A 19,804-nucleotide genomic window follows, 5' to 3' on the forward strand; every position below is an offset into this window, starting at 1 on the left:
TGAGAGAAACCCTAACATAGAATCATCCTGTCATTCTTGAATAATTTTAGTGGCAAGGCACTAACTCACAGAACCGTAATTTTTAAAAATGCCAATTCTTTAAAAGTTTTTCATTTTCATTAAGCCAAAATTCCCTTCCTAGGAACTTTAACCCTAGTGACTTTGACTTGAGTCTTATTAGTGTTATATTTTAATGTACCCATCAGCATTATACAGATTGAGACAACTAATCTGTCTTTTATGTTATAATCCTGCAAGTATCTGAAACATTTACATAGCTATTGATTATATAATGTGGTTGCCATCTTCCTAGATAGGAAATCTGAGCTTTTGCCTAACTGGTGACATCATGTTTGGAATAGCTTCTAACTGCAGGTAGGTGGCATTATATGCTAGGCTCATCAAGGTCATAAACAACTCAAGTTCCCAGTTCTTTGTCAAATGAAGTGCTGTTAAGCTACATCTGCCCTCTCTTTAACTTCCAGAATTAGTCTATAAAACCTAGGCCAGGACTTTACATTCACCCCTGTTACATTTGACTCAAAACTTCTAGTCTCTCATTCTAAAACTTGCTAATTAGCAGAATATGGAATGATAAAGTAACAGGCCCCAGTATCTTGACTGCTTCATGCAGGCTGTGAACAACCAGCTCTTTTCACTAAAAAAGAAAATAATGTCTTTCTTGGTTCTGAGCTGTGTTCTGAATGGTTGGGATTTCTGGATAACTCACCTCCGTCTCAGTAATGAGTTTCTGTCATTCGTTAATGCTCATTAGTTCTATAGAGGCTGGGGGTGGGAAAAACAGGGGTACAGAATCCTTCTCTATCTGCATTTCTCAGATGAGTAGCTTGAACTCCCAGATGGAAAAACTTTCAGCAGTGCCTGATGTTTATCCTGTGAGCTGGAACCTAAATTCCGGAGTGCACAAATGCCAGAACAGTGTTTTACCAAAACTACCCCCTGGAAGAATGACAGAACATAAAGATATGTTCTTGTACAAATACTGAATAATGACAGGACTGACATCACTGGGAGAGACCTTAGGTATACCCCGCTTTATACAAAAAGAAACAGGCCTAGAGAGAGACACTGACTTGCCAAATATCATACATCTCATGTACTCACCACTCTGTGCAGACAGACTGGCAGAACCTCTTTTTAAAATGACAACTGCTTACATTTTCCAAACTCTTCCTAACTAGGGACTGTACTGGGTGGGTGTTTTAAGTGCTGTTGTTGTTTTTTTTTCTCTATGACTTGACTGAAGTAGAGTATCTAATTTCTAAGATTCAAAATATGCATGTGGATTCTAAAAAGCTGTACATAATAAATGGTTTATAGCTCACCCACTCCCTTCCTTAAAGGATTTAGGCTCTAAACTCTACAGGCATGGGGAGAGGCCCTGAAACTGTACATCTGGTGTGTGTGCAGTTGCAGCTGCTTCAGTTCACTAAGTAGAAGACATTTAGGACTTGCCTACAACCTTGCTGCCAGGCAGCCTGAAGCCAAGAAGAAGGCAAGCTCTACACACAACATAACCCAAGGCAGTCACTTAATCTCTTTGAGCCTCAGGCTTCATCTCTCAAAACAGAGCAAGTCATCTGTTCTGACAATCACACAGGAGGTGAGAAGAGTCTGATGAGGCAACAGGTGGGGGAGCATGTTGTAGGCTCTTAAGTTCTATTGTCAGCATTTGTTATTGTTTTCATAACACTCTTCCAGCCCCACACTTTCACCAGCAAACACGTGGGAAAGCACACTATTTAAAATGAAAAGCAGAGCCTTGGCTGGTGTGGCTCAGTGGATTGAGTGCTGGCCTGCCAACTGAAAAATCACCACTTTGAAAACCAGTCAGGGCACATGCCTGGGTTGCAGGCCAGATCCCCAGTTGGGGGCGAAGGAGAAGCAATTGATTTAATGTTTCTTTCCTCTCTCCCTTTCCCTCTCTCTAAAAATAAATAAATAAAATATATATTTTTTAAAATAATACTTAAAAAAATAAAAATAATAATAAAAGGAAAATCAGAGACAAGGACACCCCAATAAACTCACACCAGACACCTTCTGAGAAAGTCCAGGAAGCCGGAGTCATAGGTTTTCAGCACCATCGTGAGATCCTTGGAATCCGGGTATCTTTTTTTCCCCCTATTGTTGGTTATATTTTTAGGAAAACCTTTGGAATCTTTAGAGATACAACATTCTGTGTTAAGTTCCAGGTGTATATATTCATCGGTCACATTACAGCTGTTCACTCATCTGTGCCTGCATCTCAGGGTGGTCTTTGCAACTCTCTCACTCATGGCACTGAACCCCCCGCCCCCCCCACCCCCCCGCATCCAAATACACCTGCAGTCTCCGTTGGTTTGAAATAACCACATGTACATGGTCCAATGAATGCAATTACCTTCTACAGACAATTTTCCCTACTCTTCGGTATGTTCTGAGCCTCCTTCCTACCACTTCCTCCTCAAATCAATCAAATGGTTTGAATGGTTTAAGGTAAAATGATAATGATTAGTAATAATAACTCTGAAACGATAAAAACATTCAGCTCTGAATAAAAAGAATATTGTCCATTCTCAGAGTACTGATGCCCTTCTCTTTCCCCACTAATCCAATAAAGTGAGAATTGGGGACATCATGAGGTATAACAAGAAAGTCATTGTAGGAGAATGATTTACTTCCAGAGCCCATTTATAAGCCACAAATTATTCTCATTACTTCTTTATAGTCACATCAAAATTTTATCCATAATGGGATAAACATTATCCCCTTTGATTGGTCCCAAAGACACAGCTTGAAATGACTTTCTTCAGCCATTTTCACTAGTCATAGCCCTCAACAAATGTATGATTTGTCATGCTTAATAAGAAGCCCTGAAGACAGCTCCAAAGGCTTCCTGAGGGTGCTGTGTGCAGTGCTATGAAGGTAAGGCCACTCATTTGGACACCTAGATTCTGGCATATATATTCAAAAAAGTTGACAACTTATGCTCACACCTTGGAAATCTGAACGTAAGTGGGTGGATATGTATACACACAATCTACACATTAAATTGAATTTTCACAAAAGCTCAGTGGGGTTCGTGTAATAGACCTTGTGGAAGGTATAGAAGTGCTTCCATTGTTTTTGTCATCAATGCCATTTTCAGGGTTTTCAAAAGAACATCTGCTCTTACTGAGTTCCTGGTGGAGACTGTGAAGGTGTGTATGTGTAGGATAGATATGTGTATCTGTATCTATGTATTTATATGGATAAGGGTTAGAGGCATAGCACAGGTATAGGTCCTGTGAATTCATACACATCCCCATTTCCCTTTTTGACTGTGGCACCAGTGGCCCCGCCCCAACCTTGTGCTATATGTTGATCTTTTCACAAATGACCAAAGGAGAACCAGGCTCACAGGCTCATAAAGGACATGGCTCCTAAAATCATTGATTTACTTGTACAAGTCTTCTCACCCCTCCAATGTTCTCCAACTATTCCCTCCATCTCCTTTTTGCTGCCTGGAGCACCTAGGTATCTTACTACTTACTGCATTTAAGGCAACATCACTTACTACTAATTACTCATAGTGGTATTTACAAGGAGTGCCTGGGAGTTGAGGAGCTGTTGGCAACCCAGACCTGAGGAAGGGAGCCAATAACTGAAGTGGACACAGTGCATCCCAAACTTACTTTATCATAAGAAGCACAGAGAGCTGTTGTTAAAAACAGACTGCTGAGTCCCATCTCAAACCTACTATATCATAGGTTATACAGGAGGATTGTAGGAATTAACATATTGCTAAGTACCCAACTGATCCTTACAATCAGATAAAGTTTGGGAAACACTGAAGAGGATGCAGGAATGAAGATCCATAGATGTTGCTATCAAAACCACATCATCACTCTAAAGCCTAATGCTGATGGTAAAAATTTAATACCCTATAAGATGGCCACGTGTATGTTTTTGGTATCCTCTCATGAAGATGCCTTATATTCCCTTCCTTTCCATCTCCACCCACATACTATTTCCTGAGCTTAGTGTTTAAGCTCAAAATGTGGTTCTTCCCACAATGTCTTTGTCTAATAGGGGGGAACACCAATATCTCTACTTTTCTTTCCCTAAATTCTTTGAAATCCAAAAGACCAGTTTGGGGTCAAAAGATCAGTTCCATTGCTCCAGGAGTAAGTTACAGCAGCCAATCAGCCAGATCCTCTGCCTGCCATCAGACTTCTCTGGAAGAAGAGTTAGTTAATGTGTGGGCACCATGCTACCAGAACACTGACCCCCCTCAGAGGCAAGGTCTTCAAAGCTCCAGCCATGACTATAAACAAGGTGATGTTTACAAGATATAACCACTGGAATGGCAATGGTCTGACTAATCAGGGTAGATGACAGCCTTGGCAGTGAAGTAGGATCATGGAGGACTCTACTTGCCAGGCCTTAAACTTTTAGTTTCTAAATCATGGGAAGTTCAAGGAGGCTTAGCAGTGGGGCCAGGCAGCCTGTGGCTGTGGCAGGGACTCAAGGCTGTGGCATTTTGTCACATGGTACAGAAATGGTGTATATTTTAACCCTTATGTGGCTGAATCGGTACATATTGGCTGACCACCAACATGACTGAAGCTCCTTGACTAGGAGGATCCCCCAAGAGGGTGTTTTTGAGTCTCCTATAAACTGGGCAAGTTTGGAAAGAAATTATGTGACTTGTCTTACATTTTGAGGCCACTCTGGGGTAAACCATAAGGGGCAGAATGGTTAGAAATGACTGGGATTCCATAGCCAGTATGAGCCTGTGAACTAACCAAACAAAAATGGTTGGTCAGAAACGTCATTTGGATGTTTGTGGAGTTCCCATTCCCTCATGTCTGGCTTTGTTCCACTTGCCTGATCTTTGGGCCACTGTGGCTTTTTTTCTACCTTAGCTTCTTATGGTTCTTCAAAGGGAGTTTAGATATGGGACTGACTTCATCTTTCTGGTACATGGTGCACTGGAAGCACCCCTGTCTAAGTTGGACCTCACTGATCCAGCTGTTCATCTTGTAGAGCACCACTTAACTAGAAAGACAGAGGATCATAAAATCCAGAGCCTGGGGACTGTGATGAGGGGCAGCGTGGGACTGTGGATGAAGCTTATCCCCAGAATTAGGCAAATGTCCCATACATAGTTAGCAAGCCACAATACACCCATAGCAACTGTTCTGCCAGCCCTTGTTTTACCCATATTATTCCAAAATTTCAATGAACCCAGGATAGTAAGGTTCTGGAGGAATAAGAGAATTTCAGCAGGAAAGAACACTGTTCCATTAATTACAGACTATAGCAATGAAACCTTCCACTGTTCATGAAAAGAAGTTTCTGCTCTTTGATTTCCCTGCATATGTATAGCATGAGGGGGCCACCAGCTTGGAGAAGCCAGGAGAACTATAGCAGAGGGCATAGTTATAATATTTGAGTTTTCAAGATCAGCTGATAGACCTCCTGAGCAGAAACTCGGTCATTTTTGTGTTCCTGCACATTTTCACTTCCAAGACCTCATGTCCAATGTGATATCCCCATCCCTCTCCATCATGTCACCTGATACGACTTCTCAGAATTGTTTTACTTTTCTGGGGGGGAAAAAACACCCTAATCATAGCTTGTCCTTTGGGATGGGGCCAGGGGAAGAGCATTCAATGGTGTTTGGGGGATGGGAGTTATCTTTATGGCCTGTGGCACCTCATCAGCCACAACAGGATAAAGAGTTAGACTTGGAGACTTACCAAAGAATGTCTGTCTCCTGGAGGCTGTCTGGATGAAGCGGGTTGGTGGCAGGCCCAGCACCTTCAACAAGTAAAATGCAGTTGCTTCACTCTTGTGGGAGTCACATGTTCAAAGACCATTAGAGCTGAGTGGGACTTTGGTCAGACTTTGCCTTCTGCAGATAAGGACCCAGGGATATTGTGATATCAAGTCAGTGACAGAGCAGGCCCAGCACCTGGGTCTTTTGACTCCTAATCCAGGGCTGTTTCAGCATGCTGAGCATCAATACCAGTCATGTAACTCTAAACAGGCATCTGCACCAACTAGAGGTAGGCATTCTTAATGGTAGCCAGATCTCATTGTCAGAATGAATAAAGCAATATACATGCCGACAACCCTGAACTAAGGAATGCCATATTCTGGCTGGGAGCACTAAGAAGGGCAGAAAGGAAGAGGAGATGGAAATTACCAGATGGGCATCAAACCACCCTATGACAAAATACCTACTTGAAAAGAGAAGTGTAGCACCTACTTGTTTACCTGTCCTCTACACATTGCACAGAGACAGAGAAATCACAGGCATCAATCACCCTGAGCCCCAAGTCCCCTACACTTGTAGCTGGGTTCCCGGCCACCATGCAGACCCTGCCCTTCTGCTCTTCAACTCCACTGACACTGAGCTCAAGAGAAAGCTGAATCTGGGGCAGTAAGGACCTCAACTCATGCCCCATACTCCTCATCCTGCTTGCTGTTGGAAGCAGGAAGAGGTAAAGATGCTTTATTAAATAATCCAACACCATCAACCTTGGAAGCCATCTTATGCTGATCCTTTCATTTTCTAGAAGTTCAGAGCAGGACAGTAAGTTGCCAAAGAGAAAGATCTGGATCAGATTCCAGATTTACTGATTCTCACTCCAGTGTTCATTTCAACATAGCTATCTTTTACAGCGACCACCCTTACTTAACTTCACACTTTATTATCAGTTTCAACTATGAAATGAAACTATCTAGATTTCATAATTTTCAAGGGTATGTGCGTGTGTCTCTGACCATCTATAACTTTGAGTCAATCTAGAAAATAGAGATTTGGTATAGGTAGGTAGAAAGAAAAAAGATAGATGACAGATAGATAGATAGATAGATAGATAGATAGACAGATAATGATCCATTTTTCTTCACAGTCAAAATATTTTGTTTACTGGAAAATTTCTGAAATGTGAAATTTTCTATTTCTTAAGGTTATTTTTCTCCTGTTTTATCTAATTTCACTCCGTAACAAAAGGCCTTGTCCTGACCAATGTGGCTCAGTTGGTTGGGTGTCATCCCGCAAAACTAAAGGTCACTCTCAGTCAGGGTACATGCTGGGCTTGTGGTTCAGTACCCAGTCGGGGTGCATGTTGGAGGCAAGTAATCAATGTTTCTCTCTCATATCGATGTTTCTCTCCCTCTCCTTCTCCCTCCTTTCCCTCTCTCTAAAACATAAATAAATAAAATCTTTTTTAAAAGGGGCCTTTAAATGAAAGAATAATAGGTGTAATAAATAATTATATGATGTGTCTTTTTATCGGGAGATATTCTTTTCAGTAAGCTAGGATAATCCATGACTAGTGACTGAATGACACATTGATTTCGATGGGTGTCATGTCACTCTGGTTTTAGATTCTTTGAATATATCTGAAAGACTAGAATACCAGTTTTATTTTTAAATGTCACTCTACAATATACTGCAAATTACATCTCTTGCAATTATTTATGATAAGTAAAAATATTAGATGTCAATTTAAAAGTGTAAAGGGGGATACATAATTTCATAAATACTTTTAGGGAACATCTCCAAAACAAAAAGTATGCAGGCTGCTGCCCTACATCAAGTCTGATGCAACCCAACTTCTGAGAGTGGAAGCTAGTTGTCCTGAGCCCCCAAGTGGAGCAGCCAGGCCCTCCCTCACCTCCATGATGCAGGCCAGCTGCTCCACTTCATTCTCCCCAGGGAACAGAGGATAGCCCATGTACAGCTCTGCCAGGATACAGCCCAGGCTCCACATGTCAATGGCCATATTGTAGGGGTGGCCCAGAATCACTTCTGGGGATCGGTAGAACCGGCTTTGGATGTATGTGTACACTGCATAGAAAAGAAAGAGAAACCTCACAGAGGAGAACATTCTCCTCCCCAGAGCATCCTTAACCAGGATGCCTTCTCAGGTGAGAGTGAACCATCATTACGACGCCCTACACCTTCTCACTGTAGCGGGTTTAGCAGGGAGCCAAACTACGACTGAGCAACACTCAGGAGTCACATCTTGTATCTAATCTCATCAAATCCTTACAGCAAACAAATTATCTTTAAAAAAAAATTTTTCTTGTATTGTTTTCCATTACCATTTAACCTCCTTGTGCCCCTCTCCCCCCAGCAATTACCACACTGTTGTCCGTGCCCATGAGTTATTTTCCTTTTTTGTGCCATCCCTCCACCCCCAAACCTCCCCCCAATGGCTGTCATCCAACTCTCCCTATTTATGTCTCCATTTTACAGCAAACCAATTATTATGGAGGTGTTATTATCCTCAATTTAGCAATAAAGAACTTAAAGTAGGTATTGTTCTAGGGAAATAACTTTTTGTCAGCTAAGCTTTAAAAAAAGAAACATAAGACTAATATAAAGCTAATTTCCAAACTGTAGGATTAATCTGGGGTAGACATCTTCTGAAAGTATTCTGACTTGGCAAGGGAGGAGTCATGTGAGAAATAGAAAAGAAGCATGCAAAAAGCATAATTTAAAAATGTGTACTCATACATTATGTGCACGTGCTGTATAATGTAAAGTATGGAAAAGGAAACCTCAAGAGAATCTCAGCAGAGAGGCTCTATAGAAGATGACATGGCAGGAAGCCTAGATTTTACAGGTGAGGAGACTGGGGTCAGAGAAATGGGATGGTTTATTTGTTCTCTGACTCCCTGGATGGGGCAGGGCAGGGATTCTGTAATCTCTTCTCTGTTGTTTGATTTAGTTCTAGTAAGGATGTAGTAAATTTGTAATTAAAGACAAAAGAAAGATTTAATAAAAATTACTTGTATGTCCTGCCTGCTTCCAAAAAATGGATTTGAAGCATTTTGCAATTAAAGTACACATATGCAGGGTAGTTTTAAAAACTGGATTTGACAGATACTTACATTATGCTTAATATGTGCCAGCCACTATTCCAAGTGTTTTATACAGATGAACTCCTTTAATCCTTACAACAACCCTATGAAGCAGGCACTATTATTGTCCTCATTTTAAAACCAGAAAGCTGAAGCATACAGAGATTAAATAAACTGTCAAGATCACTCAGCTATAAGCAGCAGAGCTGGGATTTGAACCCAGGCAGTTCAAGTCTAGCATCTGTACTCTACTGTCTCACAGTTAAACAAAAGGGAAAGAGAAATATACAAAGGGGGAAATGACTATCAGAAACCAAGGATAAAATAATTATAAATTTGGTTCTGAGCATCCTGCTAATCACAATAAATGCTAACTGAGAAGTTACACAGCTTTTCTATGTAGGAAGAATTAGCATACAGGTCCTTTGTGAGAGGCATATTGTTTTCTAGCTGGAATTTCTCATGGGATCCATACTTAAAAGGTAAAGGACATATGTCTTGAAAAGTGGTGCTGTAGAATATTTGAAAAGATCCATCCAATAGTCATGTTATCTTTTTATCTTTCTGTGCCTTCCATTAGACTGTGAATGACCTGAGGACAGGAAATGTTGAGTTCTTTGTTCCTGGTACCCAGGACAGTGTCTGGCACATAGCAGATATTCAATAAATGTTTGTGAAATGGTGCATGTTCTCAACAGCAAACTTGATAGAAGAAAGTATAAAGCTCAGAGAGCCTAGGGCCATGAACCCCAAACTTCAGAATGGCTACGTGTAGACTCTTGGGTACTCCCCCAGAAAAATTAGATTTGGTACTGTGGGGGTGTGCCTCTCTGCAAGCTATAACTTTCCAGAGGCCACACATGATTCTGATGTACATCTAGTTAGTTTTGGGATCCAATGCTCTCAGGTGATTCCAAATTCACAGAATATGAGATCTGCAAAGGCCCTTGAAATATTTGAGTCCAACCTTCTCATTTTATAGAGAAGGAAATTTAGGCACAGAGAAGTGAAGCCCCTTGTGCAAAATCATATGAACAACTATTACGACTGAGACCAGGCTTGAACCCAAGTGATCTCATGTATGAAGTCCTTGAAGTTTCTATAAGGGAAAGAAATCTCAATAGGGAAATTCAGAGAAAGATACCAGAATGGGGCTTACTTTTCTCATGCTCATAACAGCTTGATCCAAAGTCAATAACTTTAACAGAGACTTGACCCTTTTGGTTTAACACTATATTTTCCTAAAGAGAAGAAAGATGTAAGTCACATTTTAATAATGTCTCCCTAGGCCCTCTATTGTTCTAAATGTCTGCCATCCACTAGGACTCAGTCAGAAATTCAACTACCTCATGGTGGACTCCTCCCATACCTTCTCCAAATCTCATTTTTTAAGCTCCCTTTGCCTTCCTATTTGATTTGTGGTCTGTACCTCTTATTTGGATCCAGAATTTTCTGCTTTACAGTATGTCTTTTGCATATATTTTGTCCCTTTCCCCATATAGATTTATGGGTTTATTTTTATTTCCTTGGCACCTGGTCCTATGCCTTGCTTACATAAGACCTTAGATCATCACTGACAGAATTTGATGTATCCATTAAGTGCCCAATCAACATGAAAAAAAAAAGGGCAATGATTTGATTGGAATTTGTGATTCTTATGCTGGATTTGGGGGAAATCAAAGCCAGGAGTTCCAGTAGTGTCATGGATAAAGAGGCAGAGCTCCTGGGCTCCTCTCTCTGAGCATGAGAGCGTGCCCCCTTGGGCTGGAATATTAAAGTACCAATTGTGTTTTCAAGGACCTGAATATCAGATGAGTTGATTGTTTACTGAGCCCCTTAACATTCTAGATATGGCACAGCAGGCTTGGCCCCAAACCTCTGGCACCATAAATTATGAAAGTAAAAATTTAGTCTCCTGTACCTTTTCTAAGGGATATTTCACCAAGTCTTAAAAGACTGAATTTTTTTTAGTCCAATGGATAGTCCTTCCCAGTTTATTGGCAGAATTCACTCACTCTGGAGTGGGCACAGATGCATCAGGCATCACAGCTCACTGATACTAATCATTAAGTTCATAAGAAGAACTCTGATTCTTGAACCCGCATTAATCAAACCCACTCGTGGTTGTATATCTATTTCCCTACTACGGAAGTGTATATTCCAATCTACTTGACCTATTTCTCAAGGAAACCTATTAGCTCATAATTTGGCTACCAAGTGTCTTGTGAATTTCCTTGGTGAGAGTCAGTCCCCTCAGCCCAAAGGCCATGGCTATTGTGACCCTTTGGAGCTGCAAAGCTAAGGATTAGGAACTTGGATGTAGAGAATGAATCAATGTGCCACCAGCCACCATTTTTTTGTGAGGCTCCTCATCAGCCCAGACAGAAGATGTCTATCTAGACAATCTTTAATTGTCAAAATATCCCAAATTTACCCAGTGAGTTGCATTCTTTAAAAATTAACCAATTCTTGGGTGTGAGGAGAAAGGAATGAGGAAAAGTTAAGGGATATTTAAATATCTGTGGGAGTCGGTTGACTTGGAATCAGCTCCTGACCCCATATTTTTGTACTTTTATATCTATTCTCTAGGCACCTCTCTATTTTGCTCACGTTTGCAGTCATTAACTCATCTAACAAGCTTTTACCTACCTACTGCCTACCATTGTTATTGTCAGGTACCATGCTAGGTCCTGAAAATAAAATGGTGAGAAGGCATGGTTCCTGGCTTGAGGGAGCTTGCAGTTCAGTGGGGGAATACAAATAAACAAGCAATCAGTGCAGTAACAGAGCTAAGTATAGAATACTAGCGGGACATGAGGGAAGGGCACATCCATTTGGAGTAGAAGAAGTACTCAGATTTGTTGGACCCTGGGACCAATTCAGAGCAGAGGGGATACAGTGAGGATTTAATACAGCAGTGACCCAATCTCCTGAGTGACACATCTTTGCACACACTCACGCCTTCAGTAGGTAAGCCCCCAGACCTTCCTATTCCTGTCTGCCTCGATGACCCCATGTCTTTCTTCATTGTCCTCAAGACATCCCTTAGTCTTTACTGCATCTCATTTAATTTACACAGCCTGACAGTTTGGCTTCCACCCTGGGGCCCTGGCCATGACACTGTCTAGTTACCACAAGGGGATGGAATAGGGCAAGTAGTTTCTGAGGATGGAAGCCAGCTCCCCTGCCAGTACAGAGGTTGTACTCACAGGCTTGAGGTCACAGTGAATGATTTTCTCTACATAAAGCATTTGCAAACACTTCAGAACAGAATGGGTAAAGCGCCGAACTACTGACAGACTGAAGCCTTGAAAGCTATTATTCTTCATTAACTCATACAAGTTGATTCTGGGAAAGAGAGAAGGTGATGTGTGTCAGTGTAAAAAAGTATAATGCTGAGTTTAAACCTGAAAACAACCCAAGGGTCACCTGGTTTCCCTCTGAGAGTAGGCAAGCATCAAACGAGGAGGCAAGGCTATGGTGTCCTATAAACTCAATGTTCCCATTGATCCTTGATGGCTTTGGGGTGATGTTCAAATGTGCTGGCCTCTGAGATGTCCCCTCATTTCTTATATGAATAGGTCATTTAATCACTTTTTTATGCTGTGGGTGTTAAGAGGTTGGACCAAATTTCTAAAATATTCATAGTTCTTCAGGCCCTTGGGAGGGATCCAGGAAGTCCACCAGTTACTTAACCCAGAAACCACTTCTGCCCAGACCTAAAAAGGTTGCCCAAAGGTTCCCAACAAGTAAGGTAACAAGCATGTGGACAGATGGGGCTGGGGTAAAACTGAGACACCCTACCCTCTCTATACCTAGCCTGATGGCTTGGTCCCATCTGTCACCTTGCAGAAATGAGGCCTCACTCTTGCCAGATTTTTCAAAATTTTCTAGATAAGCAGAAGCCTGAAATATTATATAAAACCCTGCCATGTTATATGAAATCTGACTTATAAATGTTGGAAATGAATGTAAAACACTTTAACAAGAAAAGCTTAGTAGGCTGCCAGCTTAGGACCTCTGTACACATTGTAAGATGAGGAGAAGAGGGATAGAATGCAGCCCAGAAATGACTCTGCATCGACCTCTTTCTGGTTTCTCCTAAACCTTCTATCCCTAAACTTTATCTAACTCTGTATTTAGGAAGCCATTAATCCTTGATGGGCACAGTGGAGATTTAAGACTTGGCTCTGGCCTCATCCTGACCAGCTGTGTGACCCTGAACAACTTGCCAGCCTCTCTGGGCTTTGGCTTTTCCCTCCACACACCCACTTCTCGGACTTCTCTGAGCACTTTCAAGTACAATGACATGCCAACTGTGCACTTGATTCAAGGCCAAAAACAGTCAGCCTGGGTTGTCCATGTTGTCCCAAGGAAGATAACTTTCCTCTGGAAAGTGGATGTTTTGTGATCACCAGAGATGGTGAGGAGAGTAACAGCTACACTCCTGATTCAAATTTAGCCAGTTCCTAGAATTTCACCACCAATGAAGGTGTCATGGGAACACCAAGCTGTGAGCTCAGTAAAGCCAATAACAACGGTCTTCTGAGAGCTCATCTCTAATTATTCCCCTTTTCTAAATGCATTCTGGGTTTCTGGTTTTATATATATTTCATCAAAGAGAAAAGTAATCAAATTAGGCTGCCCTTCCAATTAGCACACCCTATCAGCTCCAGGGGCTGCCAATCTATCTTAATCAGGTTCTGCTCTCTTACCAAAATGTGGTCCTGTCCTTATTTGCACAAAATCAAAGCTCTTTCCCCACTCTGAGCAGCCAGTTGCCTGCTCCCCTGGGTTCCAACCTCTGCCCTAGAGGGTAGGAAAGCCAATGAGTGGGGAAAGGGTAACAAAGAAAAGCCCTTTCAACGTATTTCTGTTTTGCTCTTAAGGGCAAAGGCCTTATTTCAGTTATGTCACCCAGCCCAGCACCCAGCACCTGGTGACACATCCTGTGTGAGCTCACAAGTGACAGGCATGATGGAGGGGCAGCATGAAATGGGCAGCTTTTGGCCTGGTCTCCTTGCTCCAGGGCTTTCTCCATAACTAGAATTGTTCCCATTCTAGTCACTAAATGTTTACATCCAGAAAAATCTAGTGTTCTGATCTTAAAGTTTCTCTTCTGTCACCTTAAGCCACTTTTCAAAAGAAAATGAGTTGAAAAGAAAAAGCAGCTGACCCCAGCAGTTCAAAGGTGATGCAGAGGTGATTTCGGAAGTAGAAAAAGTCCTTCATGTGTACCACATTGTAGGTGTTGTTCTTGTCCTTCCTTCTGAGAGCTTCCAGGATCTTCAGCTCCACCAGGGCCTGACGATGAAATCTGAAGTGTTTGAGGTGTGGCGGGGGGGTGAAGAATGGGGACAGAAGACATGGTGTCATATCATACAGCAGCAGTAGCCCATTTCCTCCCCTTGACCTTAGCAAGGCAGAAAGCACTAAACATTACATACCCTTGCCTCACCTTCACCCCACCATGGAATGTGATAGGTAGAGAGAAGGGAAAAAAGATCAGAGGAAAAGGTAGATTTGGGAAGGGTGGCATGATGGAGGAGCCAGTCATGCAGTCCCTCTTCTATAGCCTGTGCTACTATCCACCACACCTCTTCTTGTTCCTGATGATTTTCAAGGCCACCAACTCATTGTTTTTGTGATCCAAGCACTTGGCCACTTGTCCAAAGGACCCTTTCCCAATCATCTCCAGAACCTCGTAGCGGTAGGCAATGTGGTCATGCAGGACCTGCAGAAGCCAGGCAGAAGCTAAGGAGCAGAGCCATAGGCTCTGAGGGTCCCCTGATATTGTGGTCCTTGGATACCCATTCCCAACTCATGGCTGACTCCTGGGGTTAACTTTCTGGCCTGCACTGGGCACTAGTGCAACTCCCACCCTCATCTCATTGCTACTGCCATGGTTAGGCTGTTGCTCAGATCCCACATTACCCATGTGCAACCAGGGAAAGTCCCACAGATTTTATCTGTGTCAGGCAATGCAAAGACCACTGGATGGTCTTTGGGAAGAGCAGTAGCTTCAGTTTGGGGTAAGCTCTGTTTCTGACACCTGATGTGTCTCCATCAGTCAGAGAAGTCTGTGTGTCTGCTCTGCCTCTTCCTAATCAGATCTCGTTCTCCTCTTGACTTTTCCAGATTTAATTCTATCTTGGAGTTAGCAATACAAAACTTAGACCTTTCTCAACAAAAAAGAGAAATATTTTCCAAGAGCCAGAATTATTCATATCCCTCCATGTGCTAGAAACTAGGGAGCAACTCTTTAGTTAAAGCAACAGGAAATTATCAATTTAAAAAACTTTTCTAGGTGGCTTCTGACAAGCAACTTATGTACTCTGAGCTGCAGTGCCTTCTGTAATTGAAGGTTCCAGATAAGATGATCTCTTAGGCCTTCCAGGTGTAAGAATCTGTGATCCCTAGTGTCACACTCATAAATTTGGGACAGTTGAAGGAGAAGCATTTGTGTACAAGTCCTCAGAATATATTTGCAATTGTGTGGTGGGGATCTGTTCTTCTAGGAGGAATCAAGCCATGAACATGCACAATTTTACATATATGGGTAAAGGGCAAGGCATAGGTCTTGCAAATGTTGGTGCAAAGCTACATGTGCTTCTCTGGCATTTGTACATGTCTTCTGCATGCCACCAGCTTGGAGGTATCACAATTATTCACTCACACCTCAACTTGGACATTGATTGAAGCCAAGGACCAAGTCATACTCATTTTTGATAGTTTCCTTAATATTTCCAGAGTCTAGCAGATGCCCAAGCATTTAATATATTCTCAATAAATAGCTACTCAGTTAATGTTTGCTGACCAAATAAATGTAAGAATGCAGTTGTGTTACTTGTTTGGGGATTTGCTATGAGCATTGTATATTCATATGCATTGGAATGCAATAAGGATAGAGATTCCAAGCATACAGAAAGCATGTGTATCTCTCTCCCCACTACTAAAACATAGCTCTCCAAGACTTGAGACTGAGGAACGGAGTTCTAGTGAACTAATTTAAAGGTAGTGCTGACATCCCTGGAGAATTTCTCAGAGATTCTAGGCCCAGGTGAAGGGGAGGAGGAGAGGAGGCAAGGGAGAATTTGAGGGATTCTGGCTGAAATAGTGGTAAAGATTTTATTAAAGATTCTTAACCAAAGACCCATTAAAGATTCCCCCACCCCCATTGAAATTGTGTGTCTGTGTAGGGTGCCTTTTCTAAGATGAGGATTTGTAGCTTTTATCAGATTCCCAAAGGGATCCTTGACCTAAAATCATTGAGAATTGGGGCTTTAGATAGAGGGTGTGTGCCAGAAACTCTAAATCCTTGCTTCTCTAAGTGTGGTGTGAGGGCCAGAAGCATGGGCACCACCTGGAAGCTTTTTAGAAAGGCAAAAATCAAGATGGGGGCATAGGTGGATACACTGTGCCTCCTCACACAACCAAAAGAAGGATAACAACAAATTTAAAAACAAAAAAAACAACTAGAAGTGCCAGAAAAACAAACTATATGGAAATCCAACAACCAAGGAGTTAAAGAAGAAATATTCACCCAGACTGGCAAGAGGGGCAAAGATGGGCAGCTGAGGCAAAGAGGATGCACAGCAAGGTGGTGTCTGGAGGACCTAGGGTGGGCAAGACAGCGACTGGCAGAGTGGGCAGTCCCACATTTTTGTGCAAATAGGCCAAGATGAACTGCACAACCCAGGGTTCCTGCTCAGGGAAATAAAACCTCCAAACTTCTGGCTGTAAAATCCTGTGAGGGATGAGGTGGCAGGAGAATCTCCCAGTCTCACAGGAGAGACCTGTGGAGAGACCCATGGGGTCCTAGAATGAACACAAACTCACCCAGGAATCAGCACCAGAAGGGCCCAATTTGCTTGTGGGTAGCCTCGGAGGGGAATGGAAGTTGGCGGAGAGCTGAGTGGGCCACATTGTTCCCTCTTGGACCACTATCCTACATACAGCACCACAGCACAGCAACATGGGTTGCCCTGCCCTGGCAAATACCTAAGGCTCCGTCCCTTACTTAACATGTGCTCTGAGACAAAAAAAAAAAAAATGGCCCAAATGAAAGAACAGATCAAAGCTCCAGAAAAAATACATCTAAGCAACGAAAAGATAGCCAGCCTATCAGATGCACAGTTCTAAACACTGGTAATCAGGATGCTCACAGAATTGGTTGAGTATGGTCACAAAATAGAGGAGAAAGTGAAGGCTATGAAAAGTGAAATAAAGGAAAATGCACGAGGAACCAACAATAACAGGAAAGAAACCAGGACTCAGATCAATGGTATGGAGCGGAAGGAAGAAATAAACATTCAACCAGAGCAGAATGAAGAAACAAGAAATCAAAAAAATGAGGAGAGGCTTAGGAACCTCCAGAACAACTTTAAATGTTCCAATATCCGAATCATAGGGATACCAGAAGGAGAAGAGGAAGAGTAAGAAATTGAAAACTTATTTGAACAAATAATAAAGGAGAACTTCCTCAATCTGGCAAAGGAAATAAGACTTCCAGAAGTCCAGGAAGCTCAGAGAGCCCCAAAGAAGTTGGACCCAAGGAAGCACACACCAAGGCACATCATAATTACATAACCCAAGATGAAAGAGAAGGAAAGAATCTTAAAAGCAGCAAGATGAAAGGAGACAGTTACCTACAAAGGAATTCCCATAATATTATCAGCTGATTTCTCAAAAGAAAACTTACAAGCAAGAAGGGACTGGAAAGAAGTATCCAAAGTCATGAAAGGCAAGGACCTCCATCCAAAATGACTGTATCCAACAAAGCTATCATTTAGAAAGAGCAGATAAAGTGCTTCCCAGATAAGGTCAAGTTAAAGGAGCTTAGTCATCATCACCAAGTCATCATTACCAAGCCCTTACATGAAATGTTAAGAGGACTTATCTAAGAAGAAGAAGAAGATAAAAAATATGGACAGTAACATGACAACAAATTCATGACTATCAACAACTGAAACTAAAAACAAACTAAGCAAACAACTAGAACAGGAAGAAAATCACAGAAATGGAGATCACATGGAGGGTTATCAGTGTGGAGGGGGAGAGAAGGAATGGGTGGAAAGGTACAGGGAATGAGTAGCATAAATTGTCGGTATAAAATAGATAGGAGGAGATTAGGAGTAGTATAGGAAATGGAGGAGCCAAAGAACTTATGTGTACAACACATGGACATGAACTAAGGGGTGGTAGGGAATGTGGGTGGGAGGGGGTGTGCAGGGTAGAGGGGAATAAAGGGGGGAAATGGGACAACTGTAATAGCATAATCAATAAAATATATATATTTTAAAAGTATGGCAAAAATCTCAGGCCGCACCATTGACCTGCTGGCTAAGAATTCAATTTCAAAAGATACCCAGATGACTTATGTGCATAGTAAAGCTCAAGAAACACAGCCTTAAATGCTATTAAGACAATCTGCCTCTTCTGTGAAGGCATCAAAGACCAATCCTGTCTCCCAAACCTAACCAAGTTGTGAGGAAATGACCCAAGGAGGACAGTCCTACCAGCTCGCCAACCTAATTGGCCAAGCATCACACATCTGGACAGCCTCTGAGGTGGAAAGTGCTTCCTGAAGCTCAAGGGACACCTTCCACTGCCCAGATTTCACCTTCAGGCTGGAAAGAGGACCTGTCCTGGGAAGCTCCAGAGACACGGATAGAAGAAGAGAAGAAGTTGTCAGTGGGATACATCTTGGGAAAACTGAAGGAAGTTAAGCACCGGGTACTATAGCAGCAAAAGCATTTTTATTTGTTTGTTTTGTCTGTGTGGGAAATGACATTTACTATAAAATAGAAAACAAGGTCCATGTGTGGGCTTGTGTGGAAGAGACAAAAAAGAGAAAGAGAATGTTGGGGAGACTGCATCTCACTCCATCATCTGTCTTTTTCCAATAGGTGCAGGGCTGCGTAGAAGAGCCTGCGGCACTTGCCCCAGGATACTTTTCACCCCAAGTCCTCTTGGGGAAAATCATATTCTGTTAGCAGAGTAGTTTGAACATTAATTATATGTGTTCTCCTTTATAAATATGGCATTGCATTGGTTTAGCACCTACTAGAATCCTTCAGGATGCCTAACCCCAGATACATCAGCATCAAATGCTATAAAATACCCCACATTTTTTCCTTTCCAGACCCTCTTGTCCCCAAGCCCCCAAACCCTACAATTTCCATGACCTACTCTTCCATCACCTTCTTATAGGAGCCATGTTCATCATCAAAACTTGTCTTGCTGAACTTTTCAGAAGCAACGTGGAACTTCTTGGCTTCAAGCCCCAGGAACCACAGCTCTGCATAGCCCAGGATTTCACTTTGCTCATAAGAAGACAGCTGGTTCCTGAAACACCTTAGGGCCTCTGAGTGAAAAATACTGTAGTTGTCAGTTAAGTTGAGGCAGCACAGGATCTGCCCAGGGTGGGGCAGCCCTTCCAGTTCAGGATCCTGTCAGACCTTTCCTCAGCCGGGGGCTTACTAAGGACTAAGCATCCTGAGTCTCACAGGGTGGAATCGTAACTCAGAGAAATGTCAAGGCGTCATATTGATTTGAACAACTCAGGAGAAAAACACAAAGGACGTGAGAGGGAGGATTCGGTCCCCAAAGAGCTGTGCATTGCAGCACAGCTCTTTTCAACCAACTTCAAAAGGTGAAAAATTCAGAGGTAAACTCAGTGTCAACAAGAGTATACAGTTAAGGCAGCAGTTGCCCAAATTAATGTGGGATTGGGCTACAGAAATAGTTTATCCTGAGAGGGTCTGAAAGCTATCGTGTCTTCAGGGGGTCAACATAAGGTAATGTCATTTCTGTTACCTGAAGTAACTGACTTACTTCAGGTAACATAAATGTGACTTTCAAGGCCCAGGAAGTATTTTCAGCTGAGCCACTGAGTCTCTCAGGCTACAAGGAAGAAATGTGTGTTAGTTCTTCT

General features: G+C 42.2%; 1 protein-coding gene across 1 annotated transcript in view; it reads right to left on the bottom strand.

The window, feature by feature from the left end:
- DYRK4 (dual specificity tyrosine phosphorylation regulated kinase 4) overlaps window positions 1-19,804 on the bottom strand; it is a 50,197-nt gene that overhangs the window by 1,615 nt on the left and 28,778 nt on the right. The window contains exons 6-13 of the mRNA XM_045830437.1: window positions 19,071-19,234; window positions 14,466-14,602; window positions 14,045-14,185; window positions 12,078-12,216; window positions 10,028-10,109; window positions 7,677-7,849; window positions 5,748-5,808; window positions 2,053-2,182 (exon numbers count right to left, since the gene is read on the bottom strand). Of these exons, the coding sequence (XP_045686393.1) occupies window positions 2,053-2,182; window positions 5,748-5,808; window positions 7,677-7,849; window positions 10,028-10,109; window positions 12,078-12,216; window positions 14,045-14,185; window positions 14,466-14,602; window positions 19,071-19,234 (1,027 nt within the window). The remainder of the gene's footprint in view (window positions 1-2,052; window positions 2,183-5,747; window positions 5,809-7,676; window positions 7,850-10,027; window positions 10,110-12,077; window positions 12,217-14,044; window positions 14,186-14,465; window positions 14,603-19,070; window positions 19,235-19,804) is intronic.

The sequence above is a fragment of the Phyllostomus hastatus genome, unplaced genomic scaffold (assembly GCF_019186645.2).
Source record: "Phyllostomus hastatus isolate PE091 unplaced genomic scaffold, TTU_PhHast_1.1 phas_contig_152, whole genome shotgun sequence".
Taxonomy (NCBI): domain Eukaryota; kingdom Metazoa; phylum Chordata; class Mammalia; order Chiroptera; family Phyllostomidae; genus Phyllostomus; species Phyllostomus hastatus.